The sequence below is a fragment of the Elgaria multicarinata genome, chromosome 9 (genome assembly GCF_023053635.1).
Source record: "Elgaria multicarinata webbii isolate HBS135686 ecotype San Diego chromosome 9, rElgMul1.1.pri, whole genome shotgun sequence".
NCBI classification, from domain to species: Eukaryota; Metazoa; Chordata; class Lepidosauria; order Squamata; family Anguidae; genus Elgaria; species Elgaria multicarinata.
Genome location: NC_086179.1, coordinates 17,440,949 through 17,463,488, shown reverse-complemented (window position 1 = coordinate 17,463,488; position 22,540 = coordinate 17,440,949). Strand labels below are relative to the sequence as shown.

The 22,540-nt window shown below is 44.6% G+C and overlaps 1 protein-coding gene across 1 annotated transcript in view; it reads right to left on the bottom strand.

The window, feature by feature from the left end:
- Positions 1–22,540, bottom strand: part of SLC15A5 (solute carrier family 15 member 5) — a 49,845-nt gene that overhangs the window by 21,138 nt on the left and 6,167 nt on the right. Inside the window, exons 3-5 of the mRNA XM_063134425.1 lie at positions 10,968–11,137; positions 5,281–5,501; positions 1,103–1,289 (exon numbers count right to left, since the gene is read on the bottom strand). Of these exons, the coding sequence (XP_062990495.1) occupies positions 1,103–1,289; positions 5,281–5,501; positions 10,968–11,137 (578 nt within the window). The remainder of the gene's footprint in view (positions 1–1,102; positions 1,290–5,280; positions 5,502–10,967; positions 11,138–22,540) is intronic.

Here is a 22,540-nt window from a genome sequence, read left to right as displayed (position 1 = left end):
GGTCATGTTGCACTACTTCAATTGTGACGCACATCACTAGTACTTCTCTTCTTCAAACCCCACCCCTGCTATACCATGCCTTACAACTTCTTCTCCAAGACTGATATGTTAGAGCAAACAAAGCAAACACGGCTTGCTAACCCTGATTAAAAAAATAAAGACTCTGAGCACGTGCACTTTCGCATTTTAAACTCATTTAAATCATAGCACCATCATTAGAGCAGTACAACAATGGAACCAGTTACCTAGGGAGGTCGTGGGCTTTCCCACACTAGAGGCATTCAAGAGGCAGCTGGACAGCCATCTGTCAGGGATGCTTTAAGGCAGATTCCTGCATTGAGCAGGGGGTTGGACTTGATGGTCTTATAGGTACTTTCCAACTCTACTATTCTATGACTCTATGACGACAGGAATAAATTGGAGTTTGCTTCTGCTGCCCTGATGCTAAACACATTTACTTGGGAAGAAGCTGCATTTTGCTGTAGAAAAACATAACAACATATTTAAAAGGAAAAAATAATAAAATGAACATCTGTAACCTGCTGCCCATGTACCTGCTGCTCTCATATATATGAGAAAAGGAAAAGATCTTGTGGCAAGCAGCATCAGCTCCAGTGGGTCCCTCCAGTAGGACCTAGGCTGCACAGGCACCTGTTAGCCCCTGTCTTTATGACCTGCTGCTCCCTGGGTTTTCATGGCAGAGGGTTCCAGCCCTAGAGATATTGCTGGTTATCTGACAGCTTAACCTACATCCCAGGGTTATGAAGCTAAAAATGCACCTCTGAGCTCCTTAGAGGCAGATAAAATACAAATGCAATATATAAAATAAGCGTAACATTTTCTCAACTGAAAATATACATGGTTCAGATGCTGGAAGAAGTACTTAACGAGGCTGGTCTCCAACAAGCGTACAGTCAAGTTTAGGTAAGTATCGATGAGGCCACACCATCAATTACGGCCAGTCAATTTAGGTAACAGATTCTCAACATCAATCCAAAACCATTCATTCATTTACAAATAGTATTTGGGTGCCAATAAACACAAAGCAATATCCCTTCTCTAGAGAAATTAGCATATATCTATATCTATATATTGTACTCACCAATACAGGCTGTCGGGGACCATCCACTTGATTTGGTGTTGAAGAGACAAGTGTTGAGGCACTCTAGAACCGGAGCCAGAATTAAGAATGGCAGGATGCTGATCAAATTCATGGCTGCTATTGGCAAGAGGAATCCATTCAAATTCAAATTGGAATTCATGGTCTGCAGATAAAATCCTGAAGGTATCTATATTGAAAGGGGAATACTTCATTTTGCTTGTTGACCCGTCATGCTCCAGTTTATGCGAGGGAAGGTTTCTCTCATGAGGGAGGAAGGGGAGTACTACACAGAGGAAGCCCTGTTCTTTGTGGAGTTCCTCTAGGGGGGATTCCCCATTCTGCCTCTGGAGGAACTGGATATATAACCTCCACAGGCCGGAGGTTCTGCACCCCTGGTTTATATCCATTCTATAGGCGCAGGCTTTATTCTAGGCGAGTGGGAAAGTGCTATAAAGGGACAATCCTATGCATGTTTAGACAGGGGGAAAAGGCTGGGAGTTGGCGTCCTATTTTCTGTCTAAACATGCATAGGGTTGTGGCCTTGCTTTGTAAAAGTCAGGATCCCTTCTACACCATACTGGAAAAACATACTAATATAAGAACTCAAGTGCTGAATTTAATTTAATGAATCCAATTTTGTTTATTTCAAGGCTGCAATTCTATACACACTAAGGTGTCCATACGGAACTCTACCAGTTGTACTGAATAGGGGATTTCAGCAAATGTCATTTGTATACATGCACCAACCTGATGAAATTCCTTCTTCATCACAACAGTTAAAGCTGCAGGAGCCCTGCCCTCTTTTGTATCTGGTCACTCTAGCTATAGTCCAGTATTAACTGTTGTGATGAAAAGGGAATTTCACCAGGTGCTGAACAAACACAAGCATATGGTTATGGTAGGCACGAGATGCCTAAAGTCGCAGCACAAAATGCCGTTTCAAAGAGGGTTCCCTGATAATATAAGATGTGGGGTTGCCCTCATTTTACATCCTTTTGGTCTGAGATTTGTCTTCACCTTCATCTTGTTTTAGAAGTGTTGTTTAATGGGGTTTTTGAAAACAAAATTATGTTATTTAAAGTATTACAGAAAAGAAAACGAGTACAAACAATCCCCTAACACTTAATATCAAACCAACAATTATATGGATATGTATAATATACAAAGAAAAAAGAAAAGAAAAGAAAATATTGATTGATATAATTACTAGGGGAACAAAGCTTAATCGAATTAGAAAGAAACATTAAAAGGAAAAAGAAGGAAAAGGAAAATTAAAAGGGAAAAATAAAATAAAAAATATACATGTCCTGTAATCCTTCATTTGTTGTTACAATGTCCATATACTCAAAGCTGAAGCAGGCATACATTGTTGCACATCCAGTTTAATGATGTACGTGTTTTATTGAATTATATTCCTACACTGTGGGTGTTATCTGATGGCCATTGGAAGTGGCTCCTTTGTATCCTTTTTAAGGAGCAATCCTATGGCCCGTAGACATTGTTTGATGGGCCACAGGATAGTGGGAATTTCCCCCTCTGAGATTGGAGACATTCCTCTAACCTCAAAAGTGGGAGCCAGTGATCTGCCTTCTTCTATCTCCCCCTTTGAAGCTGGCACAGAAAGAACAGAACCAGCTAGCCTCCAAGGACAGAAAATCAACTTCGGAGTGGGGAAGGGGGCGTTCCAGTGGGCACAGAGGGGAGCAGACCAGAGAGGCCAGGATATGAGCCATCAAGAGCCTCTTCCAGCCTCCTTCGCTCCATCTAGCAAAAAACGAGATGATCAGAGGATGGAGAGCCAAAGATAAGCTCCTCTGCTTCTCCTGCCCTGCCAACATTGGGTACACGAAAGCCTCCGGGTTTGGAAGCTTCCATCTCGTGAGGGTGCAAACGATTGGACTGCGCCCTCAAATAACTGCATTACAGTATTGGAAAGATCAATGTCCACTATCTACAAAAGCCTTCCCAAACAAGGAGCCTTCTACAACTCCCAGCAATGCTGACCATTGGTTATACTGGCTGGGCCTGACGGGAGTTGTTCCAAAACATTTAGAAGGCACCAGGTTAGGGAAGGATGATCTACACCAGTGGTTCCCAAAGTGGGTGGTACTGCCCCCTTGGGGGCGGTGGGATTGCATTGGGGGGCGTTAAGAGGCAAAGGGGCGGCAGGGGGGCGCTCAAGGTGGTCTCTCCAGAAGGTCCTAAAACCCAGGGACCGAGCAGGAAAGAGCGGCAAATTCAGCTGCTCTTCCCACACCGCTCCTGCTATCTCAAGCCCACAGCGGCCCCACCAGAAGTAGGTGGTGGGGGAAGCGCTCACAGGAGGCAGCAGAGCAGGAAACAGCAGCGAATTCAGCTGCTTTGCCCACTCTTCTCCTGCCTAGGAGGGCCCAGGGCTTCTTTCCTGCTGGAGCCACTGCTGTCTGCTCGCTGGCTCCCTCCCTCGGCCAGAGCTGCTCCCTCCTCCAAGCTGCCCTGGCAGACCTCTCGCGATAGTTGCTGCACAAGGCGGGAGCAGCAGCCATGTGGCGGAGAGGATCTCTTCTCGATCCTCCCAGAGTGCAGGACATGGAATAACGGGCTCAAGTTAAAGGAAGCCAGATTCCGGCTGGACATCAGGAAAAACTTCCTGACTGTTAGAGCAGTGTGACAATGGAATCAGTTACCTAGGGAGGTGGTGGGCTCTCCCACACTAGAGGCCTTCAAGAGGCAGCTGGACAACCATCTGTCAGGGATGCTTTAGGGTGGATTCCTGTATTGAGCAGGGGGTTGGACTCGATGGCCTTGTAGGCCCCTTCCAACTCTGCTATTCTATGATTCTATGATTCTATAAGGAGCATGTGGAGGACAGCGGGTGGCAGAGCAGCTGCCAAGAACAGCAGTCAGCCGGCAGGCTGGGTGGGGAGCAAGACTGCTTGTGCTGCTGCAAGGTATCACCAGGCTCCCTTCCCGTCAGGAATTGCAGAGTGGGGCCATCTCCCCTCTGAGCTGCTGCCCTCCTGTCCTAATCAGCCCAGCAGCTATTGTGAGGCTTGGGGGGAGGGGGGTTGGAGAGAGGGGGGTTGGAGGGAGGGGGGGTTGGAGAGAGAGAGAGAGAGAGAGATGCTGTGTGTCTGTGTGTGTGCTCCCACCCCCCAAAAAATCTGGACTACAACAGGATTGGGAGAGAAAAGAAAAGGGGGAGGGAGAGAGAATTGCAATTTCCCAGGTCCTTCCTGGCTAAAGAAGATTCAGCAGCATCTTTTTCCAGAATGCTTGCTGAAACCATTCCTATCTGCCTTTGCTTATTTCAGGGTGTCCAACCCCCTTTTTTCAAGCGTTCTTTTGGTAAACATGGTATGTGTGTATCTTGTGTCACCATAAAAACAGAGCTGCAACACAATCCTAAGTATGTCTACTCAGAAGTAAGCCCCACTGAGATCAATAGAACTTACTCTGAGGTAAATGTGCATAGGATTCAGCCTGAAAACGAAGAGTGTGTGAAGAAAAGTCAGGAGAAAACGAATTGTAGAAATAGAATAGCAAGGTAACTGTGGGATATTTAACCATATTGAAAGACAATAAGTACAGTAAAATTAGTGCCCCTCTACTTCAGTCCCAGCAAGATTTTCCATAGAAAACTCTGTACTAGGTGGCAGATAATTATTTTAAAATTTTAATTAAAATACATTATCCTTTCCTATAACAAAATGGTGCTTACTCCTAAGTAAGTGTGTTCCACTGAAGAAGGAAATCCTATTTGATTCCTGTATTCATGCTAGTGTGACATAAGTTAAAGGCACAATTTTATGCATGTTTAGACAGAAAAAGTCCTTCAACTCCTAGAATCCCCTCTAAATGGGAAGCACCTGCCCCAGGCTTGCCGAGGGAGGGAGGAGAAAGAGAGCGAACACCTCTGTTTGCAGCCAGCATGGCGGGGCACACCAATTGGATTTTGAATAAAGTATTCAATTAATTGTTACTGTTTTGAATTTTATTATTATTATCTTCCTTGGTGGGTCGTTGAAAACCACTATTCTGAATAATGATTTTTATAGTGTAGGGTAGGGGGGCGCTGGGCATGAATTTGCGGAACCAAGGGGGTGGTGACCTGAAAAAGTTTGGGAACCACTGATCTACACCAAGGGATGGAATGTACCCCCAAAATGCATGTAAGACCAGTAGCGTCACTCACTCACCTGTATAACACACAATCTGTAGAAGATTTGGAAGAAAAAGAGGGGAAAGAGGCGGACAAGCGATTTTGTGCTTTCCACTTGACTTTCGCTGTACTTGCCGCCATAGTTTTCCTTGGCATGGTCTAGCCAGTTTGTGACATTCCCACTGAAGTATCGACATTTTACAAAACACACTTTCAGCGCATTAGCAACTACGCCACAGACTGTCAACAGGCAACTCCCTGTGGAAAAGCAAGAGAGATCAATACATCACAGAAGAGCTGTGGCATGTGCGAAAATTATTGCCATATCATAAGGCAATGCATACCACGAATAATAATAATAATAATAATAATAATAATAATAATAATGATGATGATGATGATGATGATGATGATGATGTTTATTTCTTACCTGCCTCTCTCTCTGGATCGAAACAAGGAACAACATTAAATACAAATACCATAAAATACATAAAACTGATTAAAACATATAAAACTAATACAATATTAAAATAACAGTCAAATATCTTAAAATTCGACTGGATAGGCCTGCCGGAAGATATCAGTCTTTCTAGCCTTCCTGAATTCAGAAAGACTGTTAAACTGGCTAATCTCTCCCAGGAGGCTGTTCCACAGTCTGGGAGTGGCAGAAGAGAAGGTGCTCTGGGTAATACCTGTCACCCTAGTTTTGGCTGACTGTAGTAAATTCTTCCCAGAGGACCTAAGTGTGCTGGGCAGATTGTACCAGAGAAGGTGATCCCCCAGGTAACCTGGACCCAAACTATATAGGGCTTTAAAAGTAATAACCAACACTTTACACTTCACCTGGACACTAATTGGCAGCCAATGAAGTGATTTTAGAGTTGATGTAAGATGGTCACCCCTAGCCGTACCGGTGACCAACCTGGCTGCCATATTTTGAACTAGTTGAAGTTTCTGGATTAGGCACAAAGGCAGCCCCATGTAAAGCGCATTGCAGAAGTCGAGCCTCAAAGTTACCAGTGCGTGTCTTCCAACTCTAGGAAGGTGATAGTAGGCACTCCTGGCCATCGCATCTATCTGAGCTGTTATTTGGAGAGACGGATCCAGGAGCACCCCCAAGCTGCGAACACAGTCTTTCAGGGGGAATGTAACCCCATCCAGAACTGGATGACACTAGGGCTGTGCACGGACCGCCTTGATCTACAAATTCCGGATCGGGTCCGCTCCGCCCCGCGTTGATCCGCCTATGGTCTGCTCCACTCCGCTGTGGAACTCCGCATCCGAATCGGAGCTCCGCAGCGGCGGTAGCAGGTAAGGCCTCCTCCCTCCTCCCCCCCTTACCTGCGTCCGTCATGTTCCGGCAGTGGCTTCACCTGAGCCCAAGGACTCAAACCGGAAGACCAGGCTGCCGCCCCCTTACCTGGCTCCGTTGCCATCGCCGCACGGACTGCGGTGGCGGCACCAGCGCCAGGTAAGGCCCCCTCCCTCCTCCCCCCTTACCGTTGCAGCCTGGTCTTCCAGTTTGAGTCCTCGGGCTCAGGTGAAGCTGTTGCCGGAACACGACAGACTCAGGTAAGACCCTTCCCCCTGCCCCCTTACCTGGCTCTGCCACCGTCACAACACGGACTGCAGCAGTGCCAGGTAAGCCCCCACTTACTTTTTTTTCAGAGCTCTGGATCGAGGTGAAGGATCCGCTTGGTCTCGATCCTCTTCGCCTCGATCCACAGCCCCCCGACCCGCTTCGTCTCCGCCTTTGTCGGAAGCGAATCAAGCCGTCTCGCTACTGCTTCTACGCTCCGAAGCAAAGTGGAGCAGAGCCCTAGTTGACACACCTTCAAACCCAGATTAGGGCCTTTGACAGTAAGCACTTCTGTCAGTTTCTGACAGTTGGAGAGGCTGCAGAGGAGATGGGCCAGAATAGACAGGCAGCCAATGTCGCCACTTCTAGGTTAGAGGATGTAGCAACGGAATTGAACAGGAAGGGTTGTAGCTCAGTGGTAGCATGCATGCTTTGCGTGCCAAAGGTTTCCCAACTGTCACTTGTATTTTAGAATTTTATATGCAGACACTAACAATGGGCCTGTTCAGATGACACTTCAGGCTTCGTGGTTCGTGAAACTGGGGTTCTCTGGGGTTCGCACTAACCATAAGCCATGCTGTTGCACACAACACTTTAAGCCTGGTTAGAGCTGCTAACCCTGGTGCGGACAGTCCGACTGTTGTTAGCGAGTGAGCAGGGTTGAGCAAACCGCATCGCACAAGACACCTTAAACCCGGCTGCTTAACCAAAAGCCTTAACCAGCAGGGCTTAAGGTGTCTTCTGAACAGGCCCTTTGCGTTCAACAAAAGGCTCAAGTATTTAACACCTTATGTATCTATACTCAGGTGGCAAAATGAGAATCAGGCCTCAGACATCTTGTTCACATCGCGCTTTAATCGAGGGAGGAAATAAAGGCATCTCTCCCAAAGCAAGGCGGATGTGCAAATCAGAACAATGAAATTACTGAAGAAGAAAATCCTAGATATATAGACTGTGTAACTCATAGCCATTCAGAGATGATGTGTTTGCTTGTTGAAGTTAAGACACAGTGGTGGGGCATGGTGCAGTTGTAAATTCATTGCTTCTGGGCAGAAATGTATACCTTTGCATGATGTAATGGCAATGCAACATGGAAGGGTTTTTTGTTTTTGTTTTCCAAATTCCTGGCTGGGAGATTTGGAATTATATTCAGAGCACATTTCTAGACTCAGCTCTCTCTCCCTTATATGTAGGGTTTCCATACGTCCCAGAAAACCAAGAATGTCCCAATTTCCAGGAGATTCTGATATGTCCCGACCAGCTGGGCAAGAATCCCAGATTCCTGGTCCAGCTGGCCAGAAAAATTCTGACCTCCAAAATGGTGCCTTGAGCCTGTTCAGCAAAGCGGCAGCAGCAGAGAAAAAGACGCATCAATACGGCGCTTTTTCCAGAGCATCACCGCTCCTCCAAAGGCTCATCTGAGTCACTCACCATGACTCACCTTATTTATTTATTATTTATTTATTTAAAATATTTATATCCCGCCCTATATCACTAAGATTTCAGGGCAGCGTACAGGTAAAAACATACATTATAAAACAATAAATATACACAGTTAAAAACAAATTAAACCATGATCCAAGTTAAAACAATATATAATTTAAAAGCTATAGATACAGTTAAAACAGTTAAAATAATGTGCTAGTGAGTTTAACCATCAAAGGCTTTGTTAAAAAGCCATGTTTTTACTTGGCGTCGAAATGAAATCAATGTTGGCGCCAATTGGGCCTCCAGGGGGAGGGCATTCCACAGTCGGGGTGCCATCACAGAGAAAGCCCTCTCCCTTGTCCCTTCAGAACATATATGTTGCATTGGTCGGATGCGTAGAAGAAGAACAACAGCGAAGAAAGGCGCACATGCTCTCCTCAGGCTACCTGAGTCCCATGCAATGCAAAGGAGTTTGGTGAGCTTGGCTGGTTGTGGTCAGACCTTTAGGGTAAGCGCGGGGCGGCGCTACTGGGTTATTTGTGGGGGAAGAAAGAGAGTTTTGTGGGGGATAGGAGGAAGCGAGCGAGTGGGGGACGAGGGGGTGAAGGAGAGGAAAGGAGAGAGGGGAGAAAGGAAAGAAAAGTCACTCCCCCCAAAATCGCCCTTCAAAAATCCACCTCCTTGGATATGGGTTGCAAGCCTCAAATCTGTTACTTGGAAGTAAGTTGCAGTGAATTTAAGATGTCTGGTAGATTATGTTTTAATTGAAAAATTGAGCTTTGCAAAAATTGGGCTTTCCCTAGACATTTACATATTGCTCATTTTTTAAAAAAATCCTAGCCCCCCCCCCCCCCCCGGCAAAAAAAAATTTTCATGGTTTTGTGGATTCAGAATATGGCAACCCTACTTATATGGAATAATGTCAAGAGTTTAGAGTTTCACTCCGGTCTAGAGAAACCTTTCAGGTGCAGGAGCTCCAGTGGACACATAGGAGGTCTTCACATACACACTATCCCCTCCACTGAAATGAACGGGAAATCCCATTTCATTGGACCTCCATGTATATACTGGAGTTTGCAGAGGGCTCCAAATTAGGGTATACATAGTTCATATGTATTCATGCATATACATAGTTACACGCACATGTTGGAATTTGGTGGCAAATCTACAGGAACAGATTAAATATATTTTACAAGCAACATTCCTCTCCAACTCCCTATCTGTTTCCCTTAAAATCTTGGCTCCAATCATCTTCTCCTCTGACCTTGAGCTAATCTATGCTACTTAATTATGGTTCTGAAAAAGTCTATATGGCTCTCTAGATGACTCCCCCCCCCCCCGCCCTCACATTCTTTGGTCAACTGCCAATTGTCGAAATTATAGCTGGATGAAGAAATGCAAATGATATCCCTGCTTCATATATGCATGGCCCACATTTTCAAAAAAGAAAAAGAAAAAAAGAGAGCTAAGATAAAATGCAATCATTTCTTTAAGGTCACCTGCGGACTTGAATTATTGACTTGGGGGAGAATTCTAGACGACTCATCTTATTAGAAGAAGCCAAAACAAGGTTATAAACTTGGTTATTAAGAAGTGGGGGGAAAGAGTCCTGTTGGAATAGTACTCAAGATGGGTCCAAAAAAAAGAAACTTTGAGAAGAAGAAATCAGGGAACAAAAATAGCGTATACCAAATCTGCTGTGACATGAAAACCAATGCAATCCAGATAATTTATTGGATTTCAACTGGGAAACTTTGGCCCAAATCCCACTACTTCCAGAAACTCACAGGGGTAATTCTATAGCAATATTTTTCATTTATTAAGTGCCTAACCTGCGTAGGCATGGTGTGACAATAAATTGTAGTCTCAATTCACGGTCTGTAAAATGGGAACAACAGCATCCTATTTCACAGGTTCAGTGGGGAATGCATGTACAATAAACATTGCAAAGGACTTTGCACCCATATAACTGAGAAGCTGGATGGAGGCAGTAAAGAGGACTGAGGCTACCATCAAATTCAGAGGATAGCTGACAAATAATTGTATTGAACTAAAAATTCAACCGAATAATACATTCAGGCAGAGAGAAAGTAGGAGCGTCATCAGACTCGGGTGGAGTGGGGGATCGTGTTTTCCTGCTTTCGCTATGGCTTCCTGCTGCCGCCCGGCAATAGCAACAAATAGCTTCCTCTTTCTTCACACGGTGAAGAAAGAGGATGCAGTGAAGACCCCATGGCCAGTTCAGTGGGCATTTTTATCACACTGCTTTTCCTGCACACAGTGGGGGCTTATTTTGTCACGGAAAGAAGACCAGAAGGAACGGGAGACGCGTCGAAAGCAGACGGCGGCGTCAAAAGGCCCTGTGAAAAACCGCTTGTCTGATGATGCTCTAGGAGAAGTTATTATTGTAACTGCAATATTCCGAAATCTTAAATTTTGTTCAAATCATGTGTAAACATGGCATTGGCATAGGACCTACTCGTTCTGAAGAACCTGATTAGAGTAAGTGTGTGCAGAGAGGGAGTGTTCTACTCTCATCCCCCTCCATCATTGTATTTGTTGCTGTCAACTCATGGACAGTCTGAAGAGGAGAACCTCTTGTATTCATGGCAGCTCTCTGCACAAGCCCGGATGCTGGCAAATTCAAGACTGCATTTTTACAGCTAGGGTGCTTCCCCCTTGATATAAAAACAACAACACATAATTTCACTGCTTACCTTTTGGAGGGTGGTAAATCATTTCACTGCGCGCCATGTGAATTGTGATCAGAGCCATCAGGACAGACACAAAGGGAATAAGGAAGCCAAGGTTTTTGGCCACCGATTGCTGGATGTACGAAATGCTGATGAAGACAATGGCTGAACTTAAGTTTACCAGCCAATAAAACCTACAGGGCAAAATGCAGAGAATAGTCATTTCAGGAGGGATATGAGGGCCAACAATTATTCATCAGAACCGGCCAGTTCATTTTAAAATAGAATTCATAGGGCAGATTTGGATGAGCCAATCCCAGGCAGGCAGCCAGCCGAATGCTTGGTCACTTCTGAATTTGGCTGGTGGTGCTTCTGTTTCTTGACCAAAAGGGGGACAGTCTGTATGCACTTCTGGGGATGTATGTAACTAAGATAGGTATCACTAAGGTGACAGATGTGGTCATTTTCTCTCCATCGCTTCCTTCCCACCCTTTGGAGCCAACATGGGGCGTAAGAACATAAGAAGTGTCATGCTGGATCAGACCCAGGGTCCATCCAGTCCAGCACTCTGTTCACACAGTGGCCAACCAGCCATCGGCCAAGTACCAAAAAGGCAGGACATGGTGCAACAGCACCCTCCCACCCATGTTCCCCAGCAATTGGTGCACGCAGGCTTACTGCCTCGAATACTGGAGATAGCACACAACCATCAGGGCTAGCAGCCATTGATAGCCTTCGCCTCCAGGAATTTATCCAACCCCCTTTTAAAGCCACTCAAATTGGTGGCCATCCCTACATCCTGTGGTAGTGAGTTCCATAATTTAACTGTGCGCTGTGTGAAGAAGTACTTCCTTTTATTTGTCCTGCATCTCCTACCAATCAGCTTCCTGGGATGACCCCATAGGGTTCTAGTATTATGAGAGAGGGAGAAAAATGTCTCCCTATCCACATTCTCTGCGTAGAACTACAGGGTGAATGCAAAAGTGTCACCGTCCCACCTGCAGTTCCAGCAGAGTTCAGATATCTGCCCAGCCTGCTTGCTCATGTACCATGCCACTTGAGAAAATGTTTCTGCAAGGAGTTCCTCAAGGAGATAGAAGCCTCTACTTTATTTTGGGGAAGGGGGGTTGTTTCAGTTCCAAACTGATCGGTCCTCAACCAACCAAGTTCGATGACGATCAGGGAACTGTATCAATCAACTAAAAAAGTGCCCCAGGTTTAAATCCAGGGAGTACATTTCGTTTTAATATTTATACAGATAAGAATTGCAAGTGGCAATCGCCACCTTTAGAAGAGTTATTCAATTCCACTTCTTCCACAAATAAAAGCCAATGTCTCTAGCTTGGTACTTCCTGTGACATGTCAACGCATCATCCAAGTACGAAAAAAAAGGCATGCTTATTTCCCTTTAGAACTATTCTTTTATTGATATAGAAGTGTATTTGGATTTAATCAGTTTAAATCCATATGATTCATCAACTAAGGGTAAAATCCTGAAGTCCCCAGGGGGGCATCAGAGAGGGGTCATAGTGTTTTGCAAACATCCCTCTTTGGCTAAATGTATGTTGCAAACCCAATTCAAGGTGTTAGTCATGACCTGGAAAGCCTGACACAGCTTGGGAGTGCAATACCTGATGCATGCCTCTCTCGGTATGAACCTACTTATACACTGTGGTCAACATCTGAGACTCTCCTCTGAGTGCCTCCTCCAAGGGAGGTTCAGAGGGCAGCAACAAGGGAGAAGGGCGGTTTTAGTGGTGGCCACCCAATTATGGCCCACTCTCCCCAGTGAGGTCCGCCTGGCACCCACATTGTCCTCTTTTCAGTGCAAGCTAAAGACTTTCTTTAAAGTTTGACTGCATATGATGGGGTGTTTTAGTCTCTTATCAGGTCCTGGTAATTTTAGTGTCAAGTGTTTCCAATTTGTTTTCAAACTGCTTTAAATTTCAGAATGTTAAAGTTTGTTTGTTTTTAGTTACGTTTGATCATGCTGTGAACGGCCCAGAAAACTTTGGCTATGGGGTGGTACAGAAATGTAATAAATGAAATGAATGACCGAATGAAGGTGGAGAAGGAGGCGCTCAGAGGGAAAGTTGTGCCACTAGAGGCCGCCTTGTTGCAAGAGCCATCAACCCTCCTCTGGAGCTTCGGCTTTGGTAGGGACAAATAGCTTCATCACACCGGGGTTATACTCTTCAATCACTGCGAATTGCGTGCAAAGGACTCTGAAGTTTTCCGGTTTATAATCTGCTTTGACTGTGAAGTACTCCCATGCATCCTGCTTTAATTGTACTTTAAAGCCAAAAGAATCAACCTATTTTGCTACCTGTTTAGGAGCGAATCATTTGTTGTTCTCCGAAGTACAAATTAAACAAATGCTTACATCTGCGTAAGTTTTAAAGATAAAGACATCAAAATTGGCAGAGTAATAGATATTAAGGAGAGCTTTAAGCATACCGAATTTGAATCGGATTGGGTCACCCGTTGATTTTTTTAATGATTTTTTACATTTCCCCCCTTAAACCCTTTTCCTGGTATGCAAAGGATCTTAGGAGTGCTGCCGCCCGGGGTATGATTTAGCTAGCAACAGCAACGATGACAGCTTTATGCTGTAGGGGATAATTCGAGGGAAACAGGGATGAATCCAGGGAGGCTTTAGATATGCAGCATTCAAAGCCCCAACATGCTCACCAAACAGGGAAAAACCTATAGCAGGCTTGGAGCTGGAGCAATGAAAAGAACACGCCCTTCCAACAACAACACCCTTCTGCCCTGGCTGGCACAAGCCCCGTCGGGCCTGGATACGGCAGAGAACCTCCTTCGCTAAGGTGGTCACTTATAGGGTGACCCTATGAAAAGGAGGACAGGGCTCCTGTGTCTTTAACAGTTGTATTGAAAAGGGAATTTCAGCAGGTGTCATTTGGATATATGGAATTCCCTCTTCATCACACCAGTTAAAGCTGCAGGTGCCCTGCCCTCTTTTAAATCTGGTCACTCTAGGGGAGTCTACACACCGTTCCGAAGGTGCCCCGAAGCCACTTGAGGGCGCCCCGAAAACACTCGTGTACTATGTACCTTAATCGTCCCCAGAAAAGGAGGAGGAGGAGGCGTGCTTCGGCATTCCGAAGGGCGAGGAAAGGGGGGGCGGAGGCCCCTGCGCGGTCCCGGGGGCGTGGGAGGCGCCCTCCCCTTTCCTCACTCGTCCACTCTCTTCCCTCCCACGACCCAGCCCCGCTGCTGGTAGCTCTCGCAGGGCCTGCTGGCTAAAGGAAAACGGAGCCAGGAGCAGCCCGCCCGCAGTCTGTGCTGCCAAAACACACCTCCTCCTCCGCCTCTTCTGGGGACGATTAAGGTACATACTACACAAGCTTTTTCGGGGCGCCCTCAAGTGGCTTCGGGGTGCCTTCGGAACGGTGTGTAGACTCCCCCTCTTATAGCTCCTGCAGCTTTAACTGCTGTGATGAAGAGGGAATTTCACCAGGTTCTCCATATATACAAATGACACCTGCTGAAATTCCCTTTTCTATGCAACTATTAAAGATACAGGAGTCCTGTCCTCCTTTTCATATGGCCACCCTAGTCACTTATGCATTGCCAAAAAAAGAGGAAATCCATCCCCAAAACTAAGAAAAGAGGACATCCATTTTCCTGCCCGAGATTTGAGGTCTGTTGGAGGAGCCCTCCTCCGCGTCCCGCCAACACGAGACATACGCTATGGTGGGATGTGGGAGAGGGCTTTCTCTGTGGTGTCTCCCCAGCTGTGGAATGCCCTCCCCTTGGAGGCCTGACTGGCGGCAACGCTGTTTTTATTCCAGCACCAAGTTAAGACACGGCTTTTTAACAAAGCCTTTGGTGGCTAATATTCACCAAGCCTATACACAGTTTTAATATGTTTTAATTGGTTTTACTGTTTTTAAATTTTGTACTGGTTTTAGCTTATGAATGGTTTAATTTGTTTTCAGCTACGCATATTTATTGTTTTATATTGGTTGTATGATTTTATCTGTATGCTGCCCTGAGAACCTTGTGATATGGGCGGGATACAAATGTCTTAATAAATAAATAAATACATGGTAATTTATATGCATTGATGCAAATTTAGAAATAATATTTGCAATTTTAATAGAAAATACATCTCACCATAGCACAACCAGGTGATCTGTGTGCCTGCTCAGTTTGCTGCCCCAGTGCTAACTGATGAGGGGCAAATGCAAGGCCCCAGCCTGCTTGCTCTTCTTCTGACTCTTTAATTTTAAATTGGACTAGGGCTGGACAGCCCTTCAATTGGAGGACCGTCCTCGGTAGAGTAGGACACCTGGCCACCCCACCTCCATAGAACTGCTCTACCTGATTTCTTCAATCAGGCTGACAGCCATAATTCTGAAGTGTTTTTAAAAGCCAGTAATTTAAGATCAAGAGCATTTAAGGACTCGAAAGGTCAGGGCGGTACCTTTATATGTTGGAGGCCCAGAGAGTGCGAGAATCCCCCAGCTGGTTTTAAACGCTGTACAAAATCATCTTTCATCTTGTTAGAGCAAAGAATGACAGCGGCAGAGTTGGAGCGGTACATCGGCACAGCACGCCGAGCAGAATACGGACAGCAGCCAAAGGAAAGAACAATGACAGATCCAATTTGAGTGAATTTAGTGCTGCTGAGAACCCTTTGGTGTCTGTCAAGGGTGCCAGCAAAATGTCTGAATGCCACGAAACCAAGGTCCCCATCCACCAAGGTCATCCTTGAAAGCCACGAGAATTTCAACATTTTTTCTTTTTTAGCCTGTTTCGTCTTTCCTTTAAAACATTTGTATCGCAAGAAGCTGTGTGAGTTATCTAGCAATGCTCAGCCTTAGAGATTAGTAAGTTTGTCACACACACACAAAAAAAAAAACAAGAGGGAAGAAATATTTCTCTCTCACTTTCAGAAACGAAGAGAACAAAGCATAGTATGTAAACAGCTAAGATTTAGGGCAGAATAAGACACCGCAAGGAACGCAGGTTGGCTGCCAAAATCAGACTAGGGGCTTCTCTAAATGAACAATTTATAGCACATTTGTGATTGGCCACTCCCGGAAGTTTATGGGTTCATTACATAATGTTGTCAACAGCCAGGATGTCTCCTGTGGTTTCCCCCAGTAATCCCGTTTTTAAAAAAACACAGAGATAATCAAATATCTAATTTATGTTGGGATTCATTCCACCACTAGATGGCAGTGTTTCGTTTAAAAGAATAGGCTTCCTTTGAATTTCCTTTTCAGTTCAAAATCATGTGGTCTCCATTGGTAGCTGTCTAAAAGAACCCGTAGTGAATGTGAAAAGACCTGAAGAAAAGAAAGCCAGGTTTTCTTGCAGGTTATTTCCCCCTTAATGTAGAGAGGCTCTAGTTCCCTCTCCTGTCCCCTGTAATGTGAAATCAAGAAATGCAGGATCTGGTTTTATCATGCCATGTGCTCCTCTTCCTGCCATAGCAGCCAGGGATGAGGAACAGTGAGACAGGAAAAAGACAAGAGCTTTAGCTATTGAGTGAAATAGAACGGTAATAAACTGCTTCTCCAGGCTAAACATGCCCAGTTGTTTCAAAGCCCTATGAAGAGAGACTGAAAGAACTGGGCATGTTTAGCCTGGAGAAGAGAAGATTGAGGGGAGAAATGATAGCAGTCTTCAAATACTTAAAAGGTTGTCACACAGAGGAGGGCCAGGATCTCTTCTCGATCATCGCAGAGAGCAGGACACAGAATAACGGGCTCAAGTTACAGGAAGTCAGATTCCGGCTGGACATGAGGAAAAACTTCCTGGCTGTTAGAGCAGTACGACAATGGAACCAGTTACCTAGGGAGGTTGTAGGCTCTCCCACGCTAGAGGCCTTCAAGAGGCAGCTGGACAGCCATCTGTCAGGGATGCTTTAGGGTAGATTCCTGCATTGAGCAGGGGGTTGGACTCGATGGCCTTGTAGGCCCCTTCCAACTCTACTATTCTATGATTCTATGATTCTAAATAAATAAAATATGGATGCAATCCTAAACTGGGAGCTGTAGGACTTCCCCCCTGCCTAAACATGCATAGGATAAGCACCCTAAACGTAATAATGTCGCAGATGATCTGAGCGACTACCTTCACCTGTTCAGGCTGCCCTGGTCTCTACGTTCTTGTCCATGCTGTGGGCCTACTAAGGTTTGTTTGCCCCTAGTGTGGAGGGCCTTCTCAACTGTGGTGTCCGCCATGATGGAATAATCTCCCCGCTGAGATCAGGCAGGTTCCTAGTGAGGGATGCTTCCACTGACAACTAAAGACGCACTTATTTGGCCAGGCATTTCCCTGACAGCTAGCAATGTCAGCCGCTGCCACCACCTCCACCCCCCCCGACTATTTTAGCAAAATTGTATTGTTTTTAGCGTTGTTTCTTGTTTTAACTATTGGTTTTTATTGTGTTTTATCATGCTTTTATTTTGTAAACAGCTTTGGGATTTATTTATTTTTTAAAAAAGAAAGAAAAGCGGTATAGAAATTCTCTGAAATGAATAAATAAATAAATTAGAACAGGCCTGCTGGATCAGACCAAAGGCCTAACAAAACATTAGAGCATCTTATTTATTTATTTATTTATTTATTTATTTATTACATTTCTATACCGCCCAATAGCCGGAGCTCTCTGGGCGGTTCACACTTGTTTCCCCCCGCACCCAACCAGAGACCTATGGCAAAGCCACAAGCAGATCCCAAAGTCAATGTCTTAACTCCTGAATGCTTTTTTTCTATGGAACTGAGTTGAACAACAGACAGGTTAAGTAGCCTGCCTTTTCTGGGCAACTAAAGTTGCTAAGTATTTCACTGAAGACAGAAACATCCTGCCCCCTCAAGTCTATGAGTGTCTCTACATTAAGGGGAAATCACATTGCTTACCCAGGACGCTGTGTTTCTTGCTTCTTTGGCGCGATTGTTATGGGTTGCATTACATGGGCGGAGGAATGACCACGTGCTTTGAATTCAATACTTCTCCTCTGTTCACTTCCATTGAGACAATGGTACCTAGTGGCAGAAGATCAGCTCTTTTCTGGATATTACCACATTAAAATTGGTTCTGTTAATAGTGGGATTTCCAGGGCATAGTGTAGGAGACGTCCTGGTCACTGGCGATATCGTGTAGTGGACCTGCAAACTTCCATGAGTGTGAAATAAATCATGAGTGTGAAATAAACCACTTGTTCAGAAGAGCCTAATATCTATGATGGGAATGCTACTTAAAAACACTGTAGTTCAATTATACAAAAGATCATTCTTTTTCTATAGCAACACTTCCAGCAGTTAAAAGTTAATATGAAGATAATGACATAGAGGTCAAAACCTGGAGTTTGCTTAGAGTGGTTGGAATCCACAGTTCTCATTCCAGCAACAGTGACTCAGCTCTTCTTAAAAGGAGAGGGGGGAACAGACAATTTAGCATGGTAGGAACAGAATGGTGGGTTCCCGTACTCCATGAGAAAATGGGAGTCAAATTCTTCAAGATGGGAGCTAGAATGTTGGGCTCACTGAATACAGGACCTCTGTTTTAAATTGGGCTGCAGCCCAATTAAATACATTTTAAAACCCTCGATCATACAAATTTCAGTTGAGTAATCTATCAACTGAATTTGCATAAGGATAAAAGGTAATATTCCTGATGTTTATTTCTTAGATGTTGCACATACAGATTGCAGCAGGCTTCATTTTACAAGAGGCATTTCTCAATCTGTGTATGTGAGAGTGAGTGAGAGAGGGATTACATGGTGTCATCAACCTCTAGGGCCTCTCCCATGGTTGATGACTTTTATCCCACTTTCAAAAACATTGGAGATATCGCAATAAGGTGCATTATTCCAATTGAACGGTGGTATGAAATGCTGCCGGAGTGCTATAATTCAGCCACTGGAAGGCTCATTGTAACGGAAAGGATAGAAAAGGGAAGTTTTCAATTCAATTCAATTCACGTGTCCACTATGTAAAGGAGCCCATCGTAATCCCGGAAAGAAAACAGAAGCAGAAAGCCCTGGTCAAGATGTGGGATTTCAACCTCGTGTAATGAACCCTCCAATCTCCTCCTCCTGGACTCTCCCAGCCATCATGGAGGTTGTCTGTATGACAGGTAACTGTGGGAGGTCTGGGGTCCCTTTCACCCATAGATTCCCCCCACTTGCACCATGGGCCACACTGGGAAAGGAAACAAAAATTAATGCTGGCTCATTGTATAGCACTCAACAATGCTAAAGAGGCTAAAATTAGCTTGTTATCAAGCAAACTGTGACCCTTTTAGCAACACCATCTTGTTCCTAAAAAAATAATAATCAAGGTAGGGCAGGGGCTGCATGTAGCCTGCAGTTGCCCACCTATGCTCTAGAAGGTCAGAACTCCAACCTCTTAAAAGGGGGGCAGGGAAGAGGCATATTCAGGATGTGGTGGTAAATGGGAAGGGAGAGGATGTGGATCCACTAGATCCATGATCCCCCCCTCCCCAGCTACCAACACAGAGGGAATTTAGATCAGCTCTGAGGCTGATCAAAAAAAATTTTTTTTTTGTAAAGGCAAAAAAGAAAAGAAAAAAGCCCTCTGCAGGCCGATTTTTCCTTCACAAAACACACCTCCACAATTTCTTCCACCCTGCCAGCAAGAGGCCAGCAGGACTTTGCGTAGATTGGAAGCTCTTAGGACTGGGCTTCCGTAGAATAAATAAAGTTAAATATTGAATACCTCTAAACCACAAACGTATTCAAGTACCTGTTTTGCCACCTCACCACAAAAGATCTGGCTATGGGCCATTACGTGGGTGGACCAACAGTTACCTCAATACCTCCCTTCGCCTTGGTGTTGTCAGTGTTAAGACAGCTAAATTTCTGGAATTGATGGCCAGCTTTAAGGCCTGCTTTGCCGGTGAATTCTCTTTTCAAAGCATATACCGTATTTCTTCGATTCCAAGACGCACTTTTTTCCCTAAATAAACAGCTCTAAAAATGGAGTGCGTCTTAGAATCAATGGCGTCTTAGAATCGAAGCAATACGGCAAGAGGAAAAGAGGAAGCTCCTGCAACAGCCTCGAGCCATGCGAACGAGGAGGAGCTGGTTGGGTAAGCGCCTGGTTTTTTGTTAGTCAAATTTATTCGTAAGTCCCATCGATTTCCATGGGACTTACTCGCGTGTCGTCGTCCCCTGGTACACAGACAAGTAAAGAGCGGGACTGAAGAGTTAAGTTTACTCTTTGTTTCAACGCCCCCCCTTCTTCCCGCGCAAACGGCAGTTTCTTCTCTCACAGAGGGAAAAAAGAAAAGGACATAACCATTAGAAGAAAGCGCGGGGCGGGGGGGGGGAGGAGGTTGGCTGGGCGGTGAGGGAAGTATTTCTTTGATTCTAAGATGCCCTTTTCCCCCCAAATAAACATCTCTAAAAATGGGGTGCGTCTTAGAATAAAAAAAAATACGGTAGATTATACACAATTGTATTAGGGGTGTGCTTCGCCTCATTCCCGAACCCCGAATCTGAGTGGAATGCTTCGTCATGGCCCGAATCTGGTTCAGGACCAGATTGGGATATATCGACCCGAAGCAGACTTACCTGAAGATTCCATGCGCACCACCGAACCACCCTTCCTCTGTGAGGGTCACTCTGACCTGTTGTAGTAAATTACTGTGGCCAGAAATGGCCATTTCCAGCTGTTATAGATCTAATGCAATGGACCTCCGGTCAGCCTCACACTGGGCTTCCTGCGTGCTTCGGAAACCACAACACCCACCCTACTTCAGATTCAGAAACCTACCCAGGGTGGGCTGTGACAGTGCCAGGCGCCCTAAGTCAAATCGGGGCTGATTTGGAAGCTCCAAATTGGCCTCTGAGTCAAATTGAGTGGGGGGGGGGGAATGGAGGCAGTGTTCAGCCCTAATTATTATGGCCAACTTTCAAGTAAAGAGGCATTGCCTATAATTACATTTTACAGAGACACAGCCAAAGGCTAAGTTTCATTTTGATAGATTTAGAATCATATTCATGCATTCTTTTTTCAGACCAAATACTGCTATAGAAATTGGGGTGTGGGGTTATGACCTGCCTTTCTTATCCTAGCAAAAGCCCCAAGCAATGCCCTGCTTGGATTACCCCAAGGATACATTTTATACCCATTAATCTTCCCCTTTGTAATCAACACCAGAAAAAGTGTCACTTTGATTAAACAAAAAACTCTGAATTACTAGGACTGCAGTACAATAAATTCTCCTGAGCAACGGTTCAGATTGGTCTTCAGCCTTAATTCTCTGGAGTCTTATTTAATCAAAATGATGTTGCTAATTAAGGATTAAAACCCAGAATTGAATTTTTAAAAAGGAAGATTTCTCTCTCTCATTCACTCCTTTGGGTAGGTCAAGGAGGAAGAATTTGCTTCAAGGAACTAAACCATCTTTTCACCTTCAGTAAAGCTGCAATATTTGGAAACATTCGGATTTAATCCAAAATGCAGATGTATCAGCATAATTTTTTTCAGAGGGTGGGTGAAGAAAGTCAAGAAAATATATTGAGAAAATTATCCCCATAGGAACACAGCTAATACATTTCCATTGATACTTTAATTATCAATATTAAAATATACTGAACTCCCATAAAGCATTTTGTTCTATCAAGCCTTCTCCTCCTACACAAACCCAGAATTAACATCTTGCTTTCCAATGCTTTGGACCAGACCACATGACCAATCCTGAGGTAGGAAGAAAACAACCTCAGAATTAGCCTTTTCCTTTGCTTTCACATTGCAAGGAGGTCTTTCTGAAAACATTCCTACATGAGAAGCTTGCAAATTGGTTACCACATGTACAGTTTTACAGTGTTTTTCAGGATGTGTTTAAACCGAATGACTTCCTCACAACTGTAGACATTAAAAAATGGTACACAGATGGGTACACACTGAACCAGCAATACCCCTGTACATGCTGGGTACACACTGAACCAGTCCTTCAAATCTATCACTTACCCAGATCTTCACTGAGCATGAAATAAATCACAGATAACTTACTTTTAATCAGACTTACTTAAAATCATATGGGCAGACATTTACAATGGCTTCCCAAGGAAAAATTAAATGGAATTTATAAGGCATTGTAGCTACACACCCTTTACTGTCCAGGGACCCAGAAAGAAGCTAGAGTTAGACAATGTGATCATTTATGTATATTTATTACATTTATATCCTGCCTTTCCTCCAAGGACCTCAGGGTGAAGTTTTTAGTTCTCACCTTCCCCTTTTGTCCTCACAACAACCCCGTGAAGTAGGTTAGCCTGAGAGCCGTTGACTGGCTCAAAGTCACCCAGTAAGCTTCATGGCTGACTGGGGATTTCAACCTGGGTCTACAGAGCCTTAGTTCAACACTCTAACTATTACAACATACTGGCTCTTTTCTATTCATATATCCCCCCCCCCATCCAAGATCTCCTTGTCTAAAGATCCAAATTAGTGGTATTAGCTCTTTTGCTAACATATTCTCCTGTGACTTTCAGTAAAGCTTGCCTGGTACACGAGGGTAAACCGTCTGCCTGGAAGAAGCTAGAAAGCCACTTAGGGCGTCTCTACATTAAGGAAAAAACATTTCCACG